Source organism: Antrostomus carolinensis, unplaced genomic scaffold, assembly GCF_000700745.2.
Source record: "Antrostomus carolinensis isolate BGI_N321 unplaced genomic scaffold, ASM70074v2 scaffold35533, whole genome shotgun sequence".
In the NCBI taxonomy this organism is placed as follows: Eukaryota; Metazoa; Chordata; class Aves; order Caprimulgiformes; family Caprimulgidae; genus Antrostomus; species Antrostomus carolinensis.
In genome coordinates, this window is record NW_010305086.1 from 7,048 (window position 1) to 23,490 (window position 16,443).

At 38.0% G+C, this 16,443-nt stretch overlaps 1 protein-coding gene across 1 annotated transcript in view; it reads right to left on the reverse strand.

Moving 5' to 3' along the window:
- Positions 1 to 15,326, reverse strand: part of PRKAG2 (protein kinase AMP-activated non-catalytic subunit gamma 2) — a 16,982-nt gene extending 1,656 nt beyond the window's left edge. The window contains exons 1-8 of the mRNA XM_010164683.1: positions 15,266 to 15,326; positions 12,192 to 12,237; positions 11,320 to 11,374; positions 9,330 to 9,456; positions 7,950 to 8,115; positions 7,599 to 7,636; positions 4,676 to 4,822; positions 2,068 to 2,161 (exon numbers count right to left, since the gene is read on the reverse strand). Of these exons, the coding sequence (XP_010162985.1) occupies positions 2,068 to 2,161; positions 4,676 to 4,822; positions 7,599 to 7,636; positions 7,950 to 8,115; positions 9,330 to 9,456; positions 11,320 to 11,374; positions 12,192 to 12,237; positions 15,266 to 15,322 (730 nt within the window). The 5' untranslated portion in view covers positions 15,323 to 15,326. The remainder of the gene's footprint in view (positions 1 to 2,067; positions 2,162 to 4,675; positions 4,823 to 7,598; positions 7,637 to 7,949; positions 8,116 to 9,329; positions 9,457 to 11,319; positions 11,375 to 12,191; positions 12,238 to 15,265) is intronic.
- Positions 15,327 to 16,443: the final 1,117 nt, after the last annotated feature.

Here is a 16,443-nt window from a genome sequence, read left to right on the forward strand (position 1 = left end):
TAGAGCATCTCACCTCTTCTCCAAGTGCTCAAACTACCCACATGCTGGGCAACGACTGAATCCTATGGCGAGTTTGGCTTCAGCATCCAACTCTAGACAGCAAGAATCTCTTGCCAGCAACCTGGAGTTACTACTTGTAATGGATAATCAAACACTGAGAAATTCATTAAACACATCCAGTTTTCTCATCACAACAGATACTTCTTTTCCCCCTAACGTAGGCTGGTCCTAATTCCTGCCAGCCAATAAATTTGCCTTTCTAGTCTGTGAAGAGAAGGGGACACTTTCAGGGCGTGATGTATCTGGTTCTTCTTACGCACTCACTTCAAGAGGTAAATCACACTCTGGACTCTACAAACTAGAGCTACATTGCAGACATCCTCACTTCATGAAATAAATCACAATCTAAAATCGGGCAGTTGCCTGTGGAACTGCAATCCCACACCTAACTGCTCCTAAAAAATGCCTTCCCTCACCTCATCTCTTCCAGTGGCACAATCCTGCCCCCACTGTTACTCCTGCACTCGGTACTAGACTCTTCTGTGAGCCAGCTGAGCGTGCCAAACTGACAAAACTCTGCAGCTTTTTTGCTGGCTCAGTTTCCTGCTAGATCAATGAGTTAAAGCAGCTCACAGAGGGATCTCGCGAGTGCTGCCACACGCTAAAAGCCAGAAGCACACGGCCCAGAGTATGGGAGCAGGAACTGCTCTGTTTAATTACAGAGCGCTGTTCCATCAGCTCACAGAGTCGCGACTTCAGTGTCCACGTAATCCCAGTGTAACAAAGCTCTTGGTTTGGCAGCATTCAGATTCATCTTTTCTGCCTAAACTTTACTTCATTAATAGTAAGAGCTACACTCCTTGGACATTTCTGCCCTCCAGTCATGGGGGAAACTACCTCCTCTGTCTGGAGAGGCACCATCTGCCTGTCTTTACGTCTCCCTTTTAGGAGAGACGTACACCCCTCCATTCTCTTTCTGGGCAATGAGCTCATTTCTCAGGCCTCATTTCTCATGATCATCCGAACCTTTCACAGAAAGCTAGGTTACTTGCTCTTCCAGGTCATTAAAAGGAACTAACTTCCAGCAGTATCACCAATTACTTTTTTTCAGAGGAGAAACCTTACTATTTTAAAAAGCTACATTAACTTTTTTAAAATCTATACTGTAAAAAGACTTTTACATTATCTTGCTATCTATCAGTGCAAGTCAGAGATACCAGTTAAGCTCACACTCAGACTTTTTTTTGAAGGACATATCCAGCTCTGTTTACTTAGTCTGATTTTTTTTCTTTTTTTTTTTTGAGGTAAAACCGGAATCCTCAAAACATTTTTTGTCCTCCTCACATGGGCTTTGCTTTAGTTGTTGTGACACTGGAGTAATTTATGTGGTCAATGTTACAATGAAGAACATAAAGCAGGTTAGTAACTTGGGCAGAACTTAAAAAAACCACACCAAAACCACCCCCCTGCCCCAGCCTGCACCAACATAAAAGCAGTAGAAATAAACCTATTGTTGAATACTCTTGTTAAAAGGAACCTGATCATATTTAGCAATACACTAGAGATTTCTACTGGAATAATCCTGGTGGCCTCGGGTGACATCTCTGACATAGCTGCGCCAAGCAAACCCCAGAGCACAGCTGGACGACTGCAGGGCTCTGAGGAGGTGGTTTTGCAGAGCTAGTGGAAAGCACAGCTGTGTCCACACTAGGAGCACTTGGCCAGAGTAGAGAAATTCAGGAAGGTGGGTAGATGTTGTCTATACATGCAACATTGAATTTAATCCTCTTTTTCCTGTTAAAGGATTAATCAAGATCTTTTTTCTATAAAGATGATGGATGGACAACAATTACATTCGTGAATGCGTGCATTCCTCAGTGAACAAGAGACTGACAGCTAATATTTTGTCAGCTTTTTCCTGAAGAGAAATTAAAAGTGTCTTTAAGAACTATGATTAAGCAGTTACAAAAGCTGAAAATCAGAAGTCTGTCATTGTCAAATTAAAACCAGTAGAGCGTACACACTACCAAATTACTTATGGCAAAGCTCAGAAGGCAACTTCCATACCTGCTGGTGTGAGTACCAAAGCCTGTAGAATGTCAGAAAGGGAGATGATACCCACGATGCTATCTGCTTCATTCACTACCACCAAACGATGAACCTGCAAGCAGGGAAAATATCTGGAGGTATTTATCTGATTTAAAGTAATAGCTAAAGGAAAGAAAAACACAAGAAATCTTGAAGTAATGAAGTATGAAGATAAATAAGGAGAAAAAAAAAAAAGAATGGTTGAAAACTTTAGCGATACCAGTCTCACGCAGCAATCAAACCTGCTAACCCTACAAAAATGAAAACTAGTGCACGTTTAAAAAGCACACAGCTATCTGACACGGCAACAAAATCAGACTTGAAATGACAGCTAAGCCAAGATCCAGATCTTTCAAATACTTCTGCTCTCAAAAAGTGGCACTCGTATCAAACACTTTTTCCCAACTTACAGGCACCACCCCACTCAGCCTATGATCTCAAAAAAATAATATAAAAAAATATATACAGTAATAAAATGAGGCCTCCTTCTGAAAAATGCTTTCCCACAGAGAGGCAGAGAGGCACAGCACTAAAACTTCTTGTATCTTTACATGTCCAAGTTGATTTTTTAACCTCATTTTTCTTGTAAGGATACACAACTGAAACTAAGCGCCAGATTGGTTTTTAAATCCTCAATTTGCATGAAGACAGGAAAAAAACACAAAAAAAAGAGATCCAACTTATCTATTCAAACTCACTGTAGAGATAATAAACACAGGGACACAACCTGGAAGAAAGATTTATCAACGGTCAGACTGTATTTTTAAATAATGATTTTTTTTGTTCCAGATCTATCCTAGGAACCATTTTATACTACAAAACTTTTGTCCTATGTGTGGGGAAAGTAGGTGGATGCTCTTGTATCCTGAGACTCGTTGGCTAGAGCAGGTTACAGCAGTGAAAGGCCGCTGCAGAGCCCGGAAAGTGCCCCAGCGTCAGTCCTGGCAGCGGAGCCCACTGCAAGCAGGCAGAATTGTATCACCCAAACGTGGCAGCTGAACCAGCTCACAGGTAAGCAATCCCCAAAAGGGTATTTGCCACAAGTTGAGAGCCTACCACGTGTTTACTTTATACCTAAGTGAATTCTGTCTCTTCACTATTTTAAGTCCAAATGATCAGATATAATGGTGAAGAAAGTGAAAAGCCTTTTTCTCATCTTCTCACAGAAGTGGTGACATCAAGAAAGCTGCATCAGCCCTGATTTAATAGATACATTAATTTAAGGTTGAGGTCAACCTCTTCATTGCTAGTCAGATACAAGAAAAGAGGAGCTCTTGAATTATCTGAACAGTCACATCCACCTGACACAGGGAGGAAGGAAAAAGAGGGGGGAAGGGAGAGAAAATATTGTGGCATTTTCTTTTTGATGAAGCTATGTTGGTGATACTTTAGACAGGGTTATTAGGTTTTGTATATGCACATATTTAATCGTTTTATTCTTCTCTCAGTGTAATGAATTCAAGAAAAATGGACAATGTAATTGCTTAATTTGTTTCATTTCCAGTAAGATCAAGCACTCGTCTGGCAGCTAAAAATAGCTTGCCGTTTTGACTGACTCATTTTTACATATAATCTCACTATGTTTAGACTGAACCAAAGGGTCAGAGTTGTTCTTAAAACCCAAATGTCTAATGCCTCTTAAGATAGTAATAAAATTACACAAATTTGAAATCTGTGCATCAGCAATGCTAAAATTACTCAGTTTTAGGAAGAAGCTCAAGTAGATGCAGAAAGTTACAAGTAAAAATTGCCTAATGAAGATTCAAAGGGGATATTAACAAAGTGGAAGTTTTACTCGTATCAAATATATGTATAGTCACAGCCCTAAGATGGAAAAAAAAAGTCTTGTAATCAAAGAAGTTAAAGCATCTAAATGGAGTTAATCACATCTCTCAAGACAACCAAAACTGGTAATACTGATTTTCCTCTGCAGAAGGAGGCAGGGAAGGAAGACCTACGTACTCATTCACCTCCATGTATAAGAAAGTTCCCAATACTAACAAACAAGATACATAGCACCAAAAAATGGAAAGCACACAGATAAACCATTTACATGAGGAGTTAGTGAAGGCTTCTTCACAACCATTATTTTCTGTCCCTTTTTCACAGGATTTGTATGACAGCAGTGCAGGACTCCGTCTGCATTACCTAATTGTACCTATTAAATTTCCTGAGCAATAGGCCGATCAACCTAGCTATAAGCTGGAGTTTAAAGAAATATTTGTCTGCAAAACTTATGGCAGGCTTGGAAGAAACTCAATTCTTTCAAAAAAAGTTTTGCATTCAGTTCAGCTAATGTCATAAAACAGAAACATAAATAACTGAGTATTATTACAGATGTACTGTCCAGGATTTTGCACATCCCTATAAGCATCTATAAGCTGAGCCTATAAAGCAATCTGATACCTAACACAGAGTTATGAAATAAATAACTTCCACCAAGTGGCCAAAATAACTTTGGTTATATGTTTGTACTATTTATTATTGTTGTACTATTTATTTATTATTGTAATATGTTTGTACTATTTATTAGTTGGCAATACAACTTTTAGCTTGTAGTGAAGGGAGAAATAAAAAGCAAACTCACCTCAGCCTTCACTATTCTATCCACAATGGTCTCCAGTGTTTCCAGCATACTACACTTTACAACACCTTCGAAATACTGAGAACGGTGCTGTAGGGCTTGCGTCACCGTGATATCTAGGTTATTATATGTTTTTTCAGCAGCAAGATTCTGAAAAACAATGAAACAAAATAAAAAACCAAGGCACTTAACACATCTCAGTAATTAGTAATAAAGTACTCAATAAAGTAAATATTTTGGCATCGAGTAGATACACCATTTCTGGTAAAAACTCAGTGTATTCCAAGTCCCATATTAAATGAAGCAGATGTTCTTCAGCTTCAGTTTCTGGGAACAGCCAAACATGCAATTATGTTAAACACCGTATGACAGACTGGGTTAATTGATAAAACTGTTTTGTGATATGCATTAGGTCAATGAACTCTCCTTCCTTTGGTATCTGATATTTGGCTTGATGTCACTCATCCTGCTTTTGCCTCAAGTAGGAAATGAAAAGATGAAGTTCTACAGATTTTAGAATATACAGACTATACTTAAATAAACAACACAAATTGTATGTTCTTATTCATAGGATAGGGAAGGACACCAACTGCTCTGAACATCACCCATGAAGTAGATCTTCGTGGAGATTCAAGTTGAGAGCAAACTAAAGCTTTTCTTCACCTTTCTTATTTGTGGGCTCAAACTCCCTCTCCTGGACTGTGCTGGCACTGCCATTTGACAATTTGTGTGTGTGTGTGTGTATATGTATTTTAATAAGTACTATAAAAATAATATAAATGAAAACTCATCACCACCACTAAAAGTAAGATTAAAAGAGTTTGAAAGCTGACATTCTCAACTTCCATGTTAAGAACAGGACCATGCTTGTAGCAAGAGGACTTTGTCCAGCCCAGCAAAAACTTTCTTAGTAGGTGAGACCACAGTGTTACTTTGACACCGTTGGCACATCCTGGCCTATTGATTTTATGTACTGAAGCACTGAAAGAGAACAAAGACCTTTAAAAATGAAAACACTGAACTAAGCAATAGAATGAATTTAATTTTTGGCTAGAATATGCTATGATTGGTCAAGTTTTTTGACTGAATTACGCTGAATGTGACAAGATAGTTTTGAGATGATCATGAAGATACAAGCAGTTTTAGCTAACTCGTTTAAATAATTCCTAATGAAGGACATCAGGAGAACATAAAAAGCCTCTGCAAACTGAAGTCACCCTGTGCACAGTAACTAGTGTAATATAAAGCTATTTCTATACCATCACACCATCCCAGGTTCCCATCAAAAACCTGAAAATGAATTTAGAACTCAATTAAAAATGAATGAAATTATCACCTGTATATACAGGCATAGCTTAAAACACCGATTTAACTAAGCATATTAGCCACTTGGTTTAAAGTTAAAAATCACCAGCTGGATCTTGCAAATTCTATGTTTATTAGAAAATCAGATTACACATTTCGTATTTTTTTTTCTTCTTTTAAAGCTTGAAGCAGGTTGATGAAAAACTGGAAGACTCAGAGGTGATTACCTTTCAAGGACAGAATCTTCCCTCCCCCCCGTGTTTAATAAGCAAACTAATGCAGATAATCAATAGATGCCCTAACTTTTTCCCACGTTACTAGCTGGGAGCAAACAATTATATCCTAAAGCCTTTGTGGTGTTTTGTTTTGGGTTTTTTTTCCCCTGAGCTCAATATGTATTTTTTCCAAATAAATGATCCAGCATCTCTAAAAATCCCGTAACTTCTGTTGCCCCATCACTTCAAATGAGAAAAGTGAAAAACATAAGGAACTCTCTTCCTTTTGGTGTCTTTCTGAAAAAACAATGGGAAATAAAGGAAATATGTCCTGCCTCAAAATCTAATAGTTAGAAAATAAATTGAAACACGGAAGCAACCCACCAACTGTGAAGTTTCACTGTTCCTGGTGTGTTAGATCACTCTCACTAGAGCTACTACCTGTTCCCTGACCAGCTTTATGGCAGAACAGGATCTTACACAGTAGACAATCCCAAAGAACAAAAAGACAAGCGCCCAGAAAGAACAGTGACATCACAAAATTTTCAGTATTAAGAGTGCTGTTCGCAGCCAGAGAAATTTATAAGCTTAGAGTATTTCCATTTGGGTCTATTCTCCATATTTCTGAACGCATTCCACAGTGTTTCAGACATCTGGATTCTTCATCAGCACTAGCAGGCCAGTGGATAAGCAACTTGGGCACTTAAATCTCTAAAAAATAATGTAGCTATCAGAAGCTCCAATTAGAAGGCAGGTGCATACAGCTGGGAAGGGATAGGGGTAGGAAAACCTAAATATATTTTTCAAGTTTCAGAAGACCACAAGAATAGAAAGTCCTTGCTCTTACAGGGTGGCAAATCACAGCATGAATCTGACTACGCTGTTGCACTCCTGAGGGCAAACCAGAAAGAAAAACAGAAATCTAAACCAGAAGGAACACAGATGCAATACTCTGGAGTCAGAGACTTGCACAAGAGAACGGGCCAAGTAGTTTGAATTCACTGAGAAGCTCGAGTCACACAAAGTACGCAGACCACGTGGAGAAATCTGTGTTCTCTGAATCAAAAACAGACCGTGGGACCGCAGCCGCTGGGAAAAGAAAATCCTACCTCAAAAATAGAAACAAACGTAAAAAGCCCATGCCTTCTTGTTGTACAAGTACAGCCAGATCTGATTTTGGGTAACATCCAGAGCAGTAGATGCCTGTGTGCAAGCAGTATTACTAAAGATAGCTTAAACAAAAAATAATAATAATAAAAAATGCTGTGCAGGGTGAATTGAGTCTGTCTTACTTAGTTTGTTAACTAAAGCCTAAGGAACAAAATAGCCAAAACTGACATATTAACAAATTAATTTGCAAATGCTTACTGCATATAAAATATTTAACAGAACAGAGATATACTTACTATTACATCAAATTTGGAATAAATATCTACAACTTTTCCTAAAAAGAAAAACAAAAGTTAATGAAGTGCTTAAAATAAAAAAATTAATTTTCTTACTCCCCCCCTTTTTTGTTGTTGTTATTTTATAATTACATAGAAAAAAAACCAGACAGGTCAAAAAAGATGAAAAAAACTCAACCAACCTACCAAACCATGAAGTTCTGTTTTTTTGGTGTTTTGATTGTTCGTTTGGTTTTTGTTTTTTTAAATATTTTTGTATTTTTTCACTCTTCCTTGCCTCCCCCAACCCCATCAATCCGGGGTTCAGCACCAGTTACGTTACCACACTTGTATACAGAAGACCCAACACACCTGACTCATCCACAACAGGTAATGCCGATATCCTTCTCTCTACAAATATATTCAAGGCTTTAATGATAGGAGTGTCTGGATGTATGAAGGCAATGTTGTGGTAAGTTCCTATTCCAAGTTCATCCAGATTCTTCTTCATAAAGGCAGGCTTTGGCATCTCTGACATCTAGGAAAGTCAGAATGAATGTACTGACAGTGTGGTTTTCTGCACCCACCATGTTTCCATACGATTAGTATATACATTAGGAAATCTGTAATCACTCATCCATCTACAGACTCCAAATGACTGTCACAGACCATTACAATAATCTGCTCCTAAATTAATGTAAAGCCAAAACCAGCTCAGATCTAGGAGCGTTTCTTCCGTTCAAAGAAACTCTAAATGAAGACCGTATAACTAAGTTTTTTACTCATTTATTTATTTTTGCAGTAACCCATCACAATAAGCTTTTCATAGAATCATAGAATGGTTTGGGTTGGAAGGGCCCTTAAAGATCATCCAGTTCCAACCCCCCTGCCATCAGCAGGGACACCTTCCACTAGACCAGGTTGCTCAAAGCCTCATCCAACCTGGCCTTGAACACTTCCAGGGAGGGGGCATCCACAGCCTCTCTGGGCAACCTGTTCCAGTGTCTGACCACCCTCACAGTGAAGAACTTCTTCCTAATATCTCATCTAAACCTCCCCTCTTTCAGCTTAAACACATTTCCCCTTGTTCTGTCATTAACTGCCCTTACGAAAAGTCTTTCCCCAGCTTTCTTGTAGGAAAGAAAGCTACCCCTACCCCTTCAAGTACTGGGAGGCCGCTATAAGATCTCCCCAGAGCCTTCTCTTCTCCAGGCTGAACAGCCCCAACTCCTTCAGCCTGTCCTCACAGCAGAGGTGCTCCAGCCCTCAGATCATCATTTTGATCCTGAACTATGTCATTCCCACTGAAACTGGAGAGAAGACAGCAAAACATACTAGGTGCTGAATGCTTATTTTGAACTCTTGTTGCTTTGTTTGGCCTGCTGTTCATTCCTGTAACTAACATAAGCTACAGTGAGCAATGACAATGTCACCTCTGGGAGACAATCCATTTCTCTATTCAGGTAAACAAGCTTCTGAAGCTGAGCAAATCTTCCAGAAAGGACAGCAAACAACTCAAACAGCCAAGGCAAGTCCTTGGTGTTTAGGTTTCCTTAAACAACTAAAACAAAGTAAAGGCAATGTACAGGTCCTGCATCAAGCTTTAATTTTTCCTGTTATCACAAAAAGATGTGTGTAGACACAATGAATATGGACTTTTATCAAGAAGTTTCTGTACTAAGACTTAAATCGCTTAAAGTAGTCGGGGGGGGGGAGGGGGGAAATCAGTAAGCAAACTGTAACTTTACTTACAAAAAGCTGGAGGAACTTGAGGATTCTTTTATGGGTAAGTATATAAAGTGCATTTCCACTGACGGGATCTATAACTGGCAATCTGTGGATTTTGTTTTTGATCAAGGAATATACAGCATCAAAAAGGCTGAGGAGAAAAACATTTTTTTTAAAATTAATTCTAGCTGACAGTGAGTAACATCAAGTGATACGTACACATATTTACAAACCCCCACGAAATACATATCATGAGCAGTGATTTGTATTATCTTTAATGTTACAGAAAATAGAAGTTAAGGGATTTCAAATTAACTTTTGCAGCTGGTAAGCAGATCAACAATGATATGCTCATGAACATCTAAAACTAGTAAGAAAATAAGCTGGAAAGTGACTTTTTGTGGTTGAAAGAATAACAGAAATACTTGTGCACAAGTGTAAATTGTTTTTCCAGCGAGTGCTGAGCTCACAGTATACCTGACTCAGAATGGATATTTCTGTTCAGAGACAAACAGTGAAAACCAGGGTGTTCTGGCCCTTAGTGCATCTCAATCCCAAACTTCTATAACATTTTCTAGAAAAAGCATTTTTGTGGATAAGTACATATATGCAATTAAGCCAAAACAATAATCTAATCATTTCACTGAATTACCATTGGGGATTGGCAAAAAGTGATTCTCAAGATCTGAAACATTCCCACAGACCCTGCAGACTACAATTTAGCAATACTCCAACCTATTCAAGTCTCTTCTTGCAAGTTACACTTTTTTTTCCCCCCTTTGGTCCTAGTAAGACTAATAAAACAGCTGGCCACCAACTGCAATGAATTAGTGAGTAATAAAGGCAGTAAAACTCTGATAAAGGCCTACTTGCTTCTTCCCATATGCAATAAACGGTGTTTTGAGTCCATTAGAGGGATGAACTATCCCCATTTGATATACATGGAGCCAAGATTCCCATCACTGCACTGCAGATTCCACTCCTGCAGTAAGCATTTAACTACTCCTAAGTGCTGCAGAACAAAGTCCATTTCTGGATCAGATCTTAAGTTGACTTTCTGTATCCTTTTATACGTGTCCTACTGCATCTTCTTTATTGCAATACTTCTCTTGCTGCACCTGTGACTGAAAGCAATTATACTAGTTTGTTGTCCTAATGATATTCTTTGCAACCAGTTACCATTCAAAACACATTCCTTATGACTTAATTGAATGATTTATTCATGACTTAGTGGGAATTCTATTGAGGGTACAGCATATCACTACTTTGAGTTAATCACTAGAGTTCCCTTCACCAGTTTCCTTCAGGAGGGCATAAGTAATCCTACTCCATAAACAAAGCAAGAACCAGAACTTCACTCTCTGGTTCAGTGATTAAGTAGCACTCAAGTTGTTAAGTGATCAACTAAAACTCTCTCTCGAGTTACCTTTGGTAAATAAGGTATAATGGCAGTTTAAAAACTGTTTATTTCAAATTCCATCGAGAAGAAAAGGACAGTTGTTTATATTTTAAGGAACACAACCTAGTAGTAGAGCAGAACAAAACATACAGATACTGTCCTTCCTTTAGTTAAGGTAAATTACTTGCACTGGAAAGTACTGTAAGTTTTCAATTACTATGATTGCTGAGAACAAGACAGCTGAAAGGCTCTGCAGAGTTTTTGATTTTCATGAAACAAACATAATTTGCAGGCTACCTTGAAGGGTCATCATTTTGCCTTTTCTGCAAACTTTTTGGCAGTTAATTTTGATTCATGTCTAGTTTACTTACCAGAACAGTTACACTGATAAACGACAAAAGTTAAACTAAAAATTCTCTTCTTTGCATAATTAGAGTCCTCACTTGCAATAAAGAGCTCTCACACCTTCTTGATTATATTAAAAGACAGTCCTTTGTTATTGTACTCTTAGTTTACAAGATAAATTGTTTCTTATTCTGTAAAGAAGTCTTAAATTCAGTGTTGAAATGGAGTTAGTTTATTTCAAGCTAAGCAGACTGAAAAGCAAAATCCTACCTTGCATCTGGGGAGATGTTCACTAAAGGTTTAAATGTTTCTTGTAAATAAAGCTCTGTGTATAGAAAAAGTAATAGACCGTTACCACTTTATATGAAAACATTAGCTTTCTTTTTTATAAAAGCATTTTATGAATTCATCCATACAAAATTAAGTGTAAGAAATATATATATATATATATATATAGTTACTTCAGATATTCTACCACTTATGCACATTCCTCTATATTAACATTAAAAGAATGAGTTTTAAAAGCAAGACTAAACTGATTACCAGCAGAGGTCACTGCAACAACAGCAAATAACTTCACCAGCTCCTTTCTTGAGATGGTCTGGTACATAGGGTACTTCTATATATTAGTTCATGGCTTGGAGTTTATTTTTGACATTAAGTTTCCTCCCTGCACTCAGCACTTCTGCTCACACCCAGCCAGTTCTATGAATTTCTAGTCGCACCATGGGATTCACTCAGGCGTAGCTTGTGGCTCACCCATCAGTTCACTCAATACATAGGGTCATATACTGGTTCTGCATCCTGGCTCAGATACATTTCCGTTCCACATACACTCACCAACTCTGCAGCCACACATGCTGCCTTGCTCCAGTTTCTTTTTTTCTTTCTTAAATAGTGAGGTGGTACTAACCATAAACAAGTAGCGAAGTGGTAGATAGCCCAGATCACTCTAGTCCATGTACTGTTTCAGGTAGGAAACAGCACAGCAGCAGGAGGCAACAGACGAGCTTTTACTGTTCCTGCTTTCATTAAAAAGTACATGGAGTGATGCAAGCTAAGTCTAGGATTCATTAAAAATTCACTATACTGAAAAACATTAGAACATTTGACATTATCAACCAAGCAGTAAATTTGCTTACCCCTCCAGGTTTCTATCTTGTGCTCCTCCAATTCATAAATCTGAACCTACAATAGGCAGATGGGAAGTTTAGCGTGACGTAGTCAATTTAAACCCAAAATCATTAACAATATTATAAAAATCCAAACAGTTTCCTTAGGTTTCCTTGCAGGCAGGCTAACAGAGTAAGAACGGTCCAGAATAACATTTCTTGGCAACAACAAGAGGAAAGGGTGCAATCCTGCTCAATGCAGAGTACCAGACTGGACCTATCATTTCAGGGGACAGGAAAGATCTTTCACCTGCCTAGGTTTGTAGTCTACATCTCCTTTAAATTCAAAGGCATCTCCTCAGTAATTTATCTCCCCTTAAAACAACCATGCCAGAGTAAACCCTCTGATGATTCCTCACACACCCAAACCAGTAAAAAACCTACCCTGATCACTTGACTTCTTAATGCCAAGAGACATGAATTTTACTGTTACTTGATTACAAATAAGCAAGAGCACTTGGTTTAGTGCTCAGGTCAATGAGAAGAACCAACATTGTGTCCCCCCCCAAAGTTTAATCTTTTACCGATGTTATATTCTTCAAATGTTTTTGGACACTGCATCGAAGCCATGCATGCTCTCAGCACTTCTCCTGCCCCAGTAATGTTGCTTATCTGACCTGTGTTCAGCAACTCCCAGGAACCAAACAGGCAAAAAAAGTTACAAAAACATTGTTCTGATGGTTTAGCTTCCTTAACTGTCCGGGCAAATGATACTGGACAAAGGATGTGGCAAGGCTGCACCTTTTGATGGCGGCTTATCATCAGATCAGTTCAGCAGTTACATCAAACCACCCTCAAGGGTCCAGTCTTTGAAGTTTGGGGTTTTTTTTTAAAAACCCAACAAAACAAAACAAAACCACCACCACCAAAAGACACCAACATCAGCAACTTCCTGCTGTTTAGCAGCTATTTCACAAACTCATTTGTCAAAAGACTGTATAACCTCCCTCCAGCAGCTCCTTTCATCTTGCTGATGGTTCTCTAAAAACGTCTGAGATGTGAGAGCTGTGTTTCTCTGAAGGCATCAAGCTGCAAGCCAGCCAATAGTAACTGCACTGGGGACAGCCTAGGCCAAGGGTGCCTGTCAGGTACCTCTGCAAACACTGATGAAGCTGAAGAGTTTACAGGTGAAGGGTAGAAGTCTCCACAAAGCCTACTACAATTATCTCTGGGCTAAATGAGACTACACTTAGATTACTCTCTGGAATTAGCATCCTGTGAAGAGTCCAAGGGAATGTTAAATTGATATACTATAATTCGACTACTCAAGCATACCATTTTTGGCTGATGTAAAAGATAACCTACATAAGTTAATGTTTTAGAGCACTTGTCAAAAAAAGCAGTTAAGACGGTGGAAAGCAGTTCAGGAGATCTACTGAAGTGATCAGAAGAACAGGAGACTGCTTTAGCTGCTGCTGAGATGAGGCTAAACCTAGTTCTTGGACCACACTATAGGGAGAAACTACCTGGATGTTCCTCATCAATCATTTAAAGATATTATCTAGTACACAAATAGCAACATGCCTCACACTGTATGTGTTGGGATGCATTTAGAAAGAATAAAATAATTATATTTTCAGCATAATTCTACCTATTAAGACTAGAGCATTCCCTGATGGAACTTTTTATTTTTTTTAATAGAAGACTGCATCAATCACTTAAGTCAGATGTTGTCACTCCTCAGCTACTCCTCCTCACTGCTGCCATTTTAAGCACAACCTATGGAATAGGATGTTAGACTGTGTAAACAGGAGTGACAACAGTCAGACTTTAAGTAAAGTGACGTGGAAAAATAGGCAGTATTGAGCTTGAGGGTCATTACAATATGGAAACCATTTTAAGGAAGTTACCAGTGTGCAACTACTTTTCCTTTGCTTCTCCCCTCATCCCTTGTAAATCCTCAGGGGAAAAAAATAATCCTTTAACGAGAAGAAAGGCCAGTGCACCACACTACTGGCATCTGACAAGAATTGCACTATACATTTTAAAAATTAAACATGAGCTTTGAGAAGCCCAATACATCAGATGCCTGCTTCATCCAACTGCTCTTGATTTTTTAGCTACTAAAACATAGTATGTAGGTTTTAATTGGTAGAGGGGGAACTGTGATTTCACACAAACAAGAAAGGGATGGAAATGTTTGCACGAACATGCAAGCTAGAGAATTTCATCAACTGACCGCCAATGGGAATTTTAAATTACAGTTAATTGAAGCCAACAGATCTCCAACTGATTGTGCAACTCAGTCATGTAACTAAATATTTGCATATATTTAACTAGTTCAACTTGTTTATTCTACACCATCACTCCAAGAGCAGAGTAACCTTTTAATGCATCCAAGCCCCTGTAAGCTAGCATTCTGCTTAACTCTGCACACTCCTTCTGGAATACTTCTATCAAGACAAAGTTCATTACGTAAACACGTGAACCATGCAAAGCTACACACTTGATTTTTTATTACAATGAACTTTTTAATAGAACTTAAAGACATCCTCCACAAATGCTGTTTGGTTGATATTTATATAAAATGTAATATAATTAGTACTGAAATACATGCTTTGAAACAACCTGAACACAAATACAGTGATTGATAATCAAGTGTTTTCCTTCATAGTAAAAACTAGATGTGATACAAAAAGTAAGTATGATAAGCCAGGTCCTTCATCTCAAATGCATTATTCATTAGTTGCAACACTAAGTGGAGCCTTGTATCCAAAACGAAGGCTACCATTATGGTAAGCACCACACAAAACACAACAAATGGTAGGACTCACTGAGGAAATTCCTCATGTTCATACATGTATAACTGAAACAGATTATGTTACTTGCCCAACCTCACAGGACCTTCCCTACCTAAACCTGGGACTTGAACCCGGGTATCCAGACACTGTTCTGCTGCCTTGCTCACAAAGTTGTCTTTTATTTCAAAAGAATCCCTGCAATGAGTATACCCGTGACATATCCAAGTTCCAAATGATCATCATCAATCCTTCAGTCTCTACTGCATGGGAAATGATAAAAATGTAGATTAACATCATACTTACCATTGGAGACTTATAGTATCTATGCAGTATGTTAATGAAATCTGTAATTGTTAACATTCCTGAAACAAGGGATAGATACAAAAAAAGTCCTTCAGATATATACTTAACATAGAGAACTTCCAGCTATTTTTTCTATTTATATTCACAATATATAATTTAATAAACATTAAATCCATATAAAATACTATTTGTATTGGACTAATCAACAGTGGAATTCCAGAACTATGTATATTCACTTTCACATTGATACAATACTTCAGAATAAGAACACGTCTGAATCAATATTCAAAATTATAACTCATGTGGTTCTCCTCTTCTTTTAACCAGACTCAAAAAACCCCTTGAATCCAGACTGCATCCACCCTTAAAAGCATGGAAAGAAAAAAGGTCTGGGCCTTTCATTTCCTTTTCAAATAAGACATTCTTACTATGCACTTGCCAAGTCAGGCAGACTCTCAGACTCAAATGAAGGAATAGTATAATCCATTGTCTTGAATATTATTTATTAAAGAACTTCATTCAATCGTTTCCAGGGTAATCCTCAACATCTACATTGAAACGTGACTTTTTAAAAAATAAAATAGATGGTACATCCATAGGACATACACTGTAGCCACTAACACCAAACTATGGAATACAATACTGATGACTAGTTCAGGTACCTGAAAACATTAATCTTTTTTGAGCTTTCAAGTTCTAAATTTGAGAAGATGTAACTGCTCCACTATTTACTACTCTTACATCTGAACTGAAGAAACTAAGAAATCAGGAAGTGAAAAATTAATCCAGAGGTCAGCTTTAAATCACCAGAACTTAGTTACAGACAGAAAATGAAATGAAAAATAAGAGACACGGAGCATTGCTATGATGTATGGCGTGGAACTACTGCTCTTCCCTCCCCCCACCCCCCCCTTGGATTTAAAGTAGTTTATAAAGCATTTGTTAAAGTATCTACTGTTCATTTCCAAGAATCCTCAACCTACATTCTGGGTCACAAGTAGTGCATATCATAACTTTGTAACTGACACTATGACCCTATTTTCTAACTGCAACACAGATCTAATTTTGGAAGATGAATGTTATGGCAATTAATTACATGACTTTAAAAAACCCCAATACACAGATATAATGTTTTTCTCCCAATATATGGGTACTTGAAGGGAAAGGGGCCCAAGATA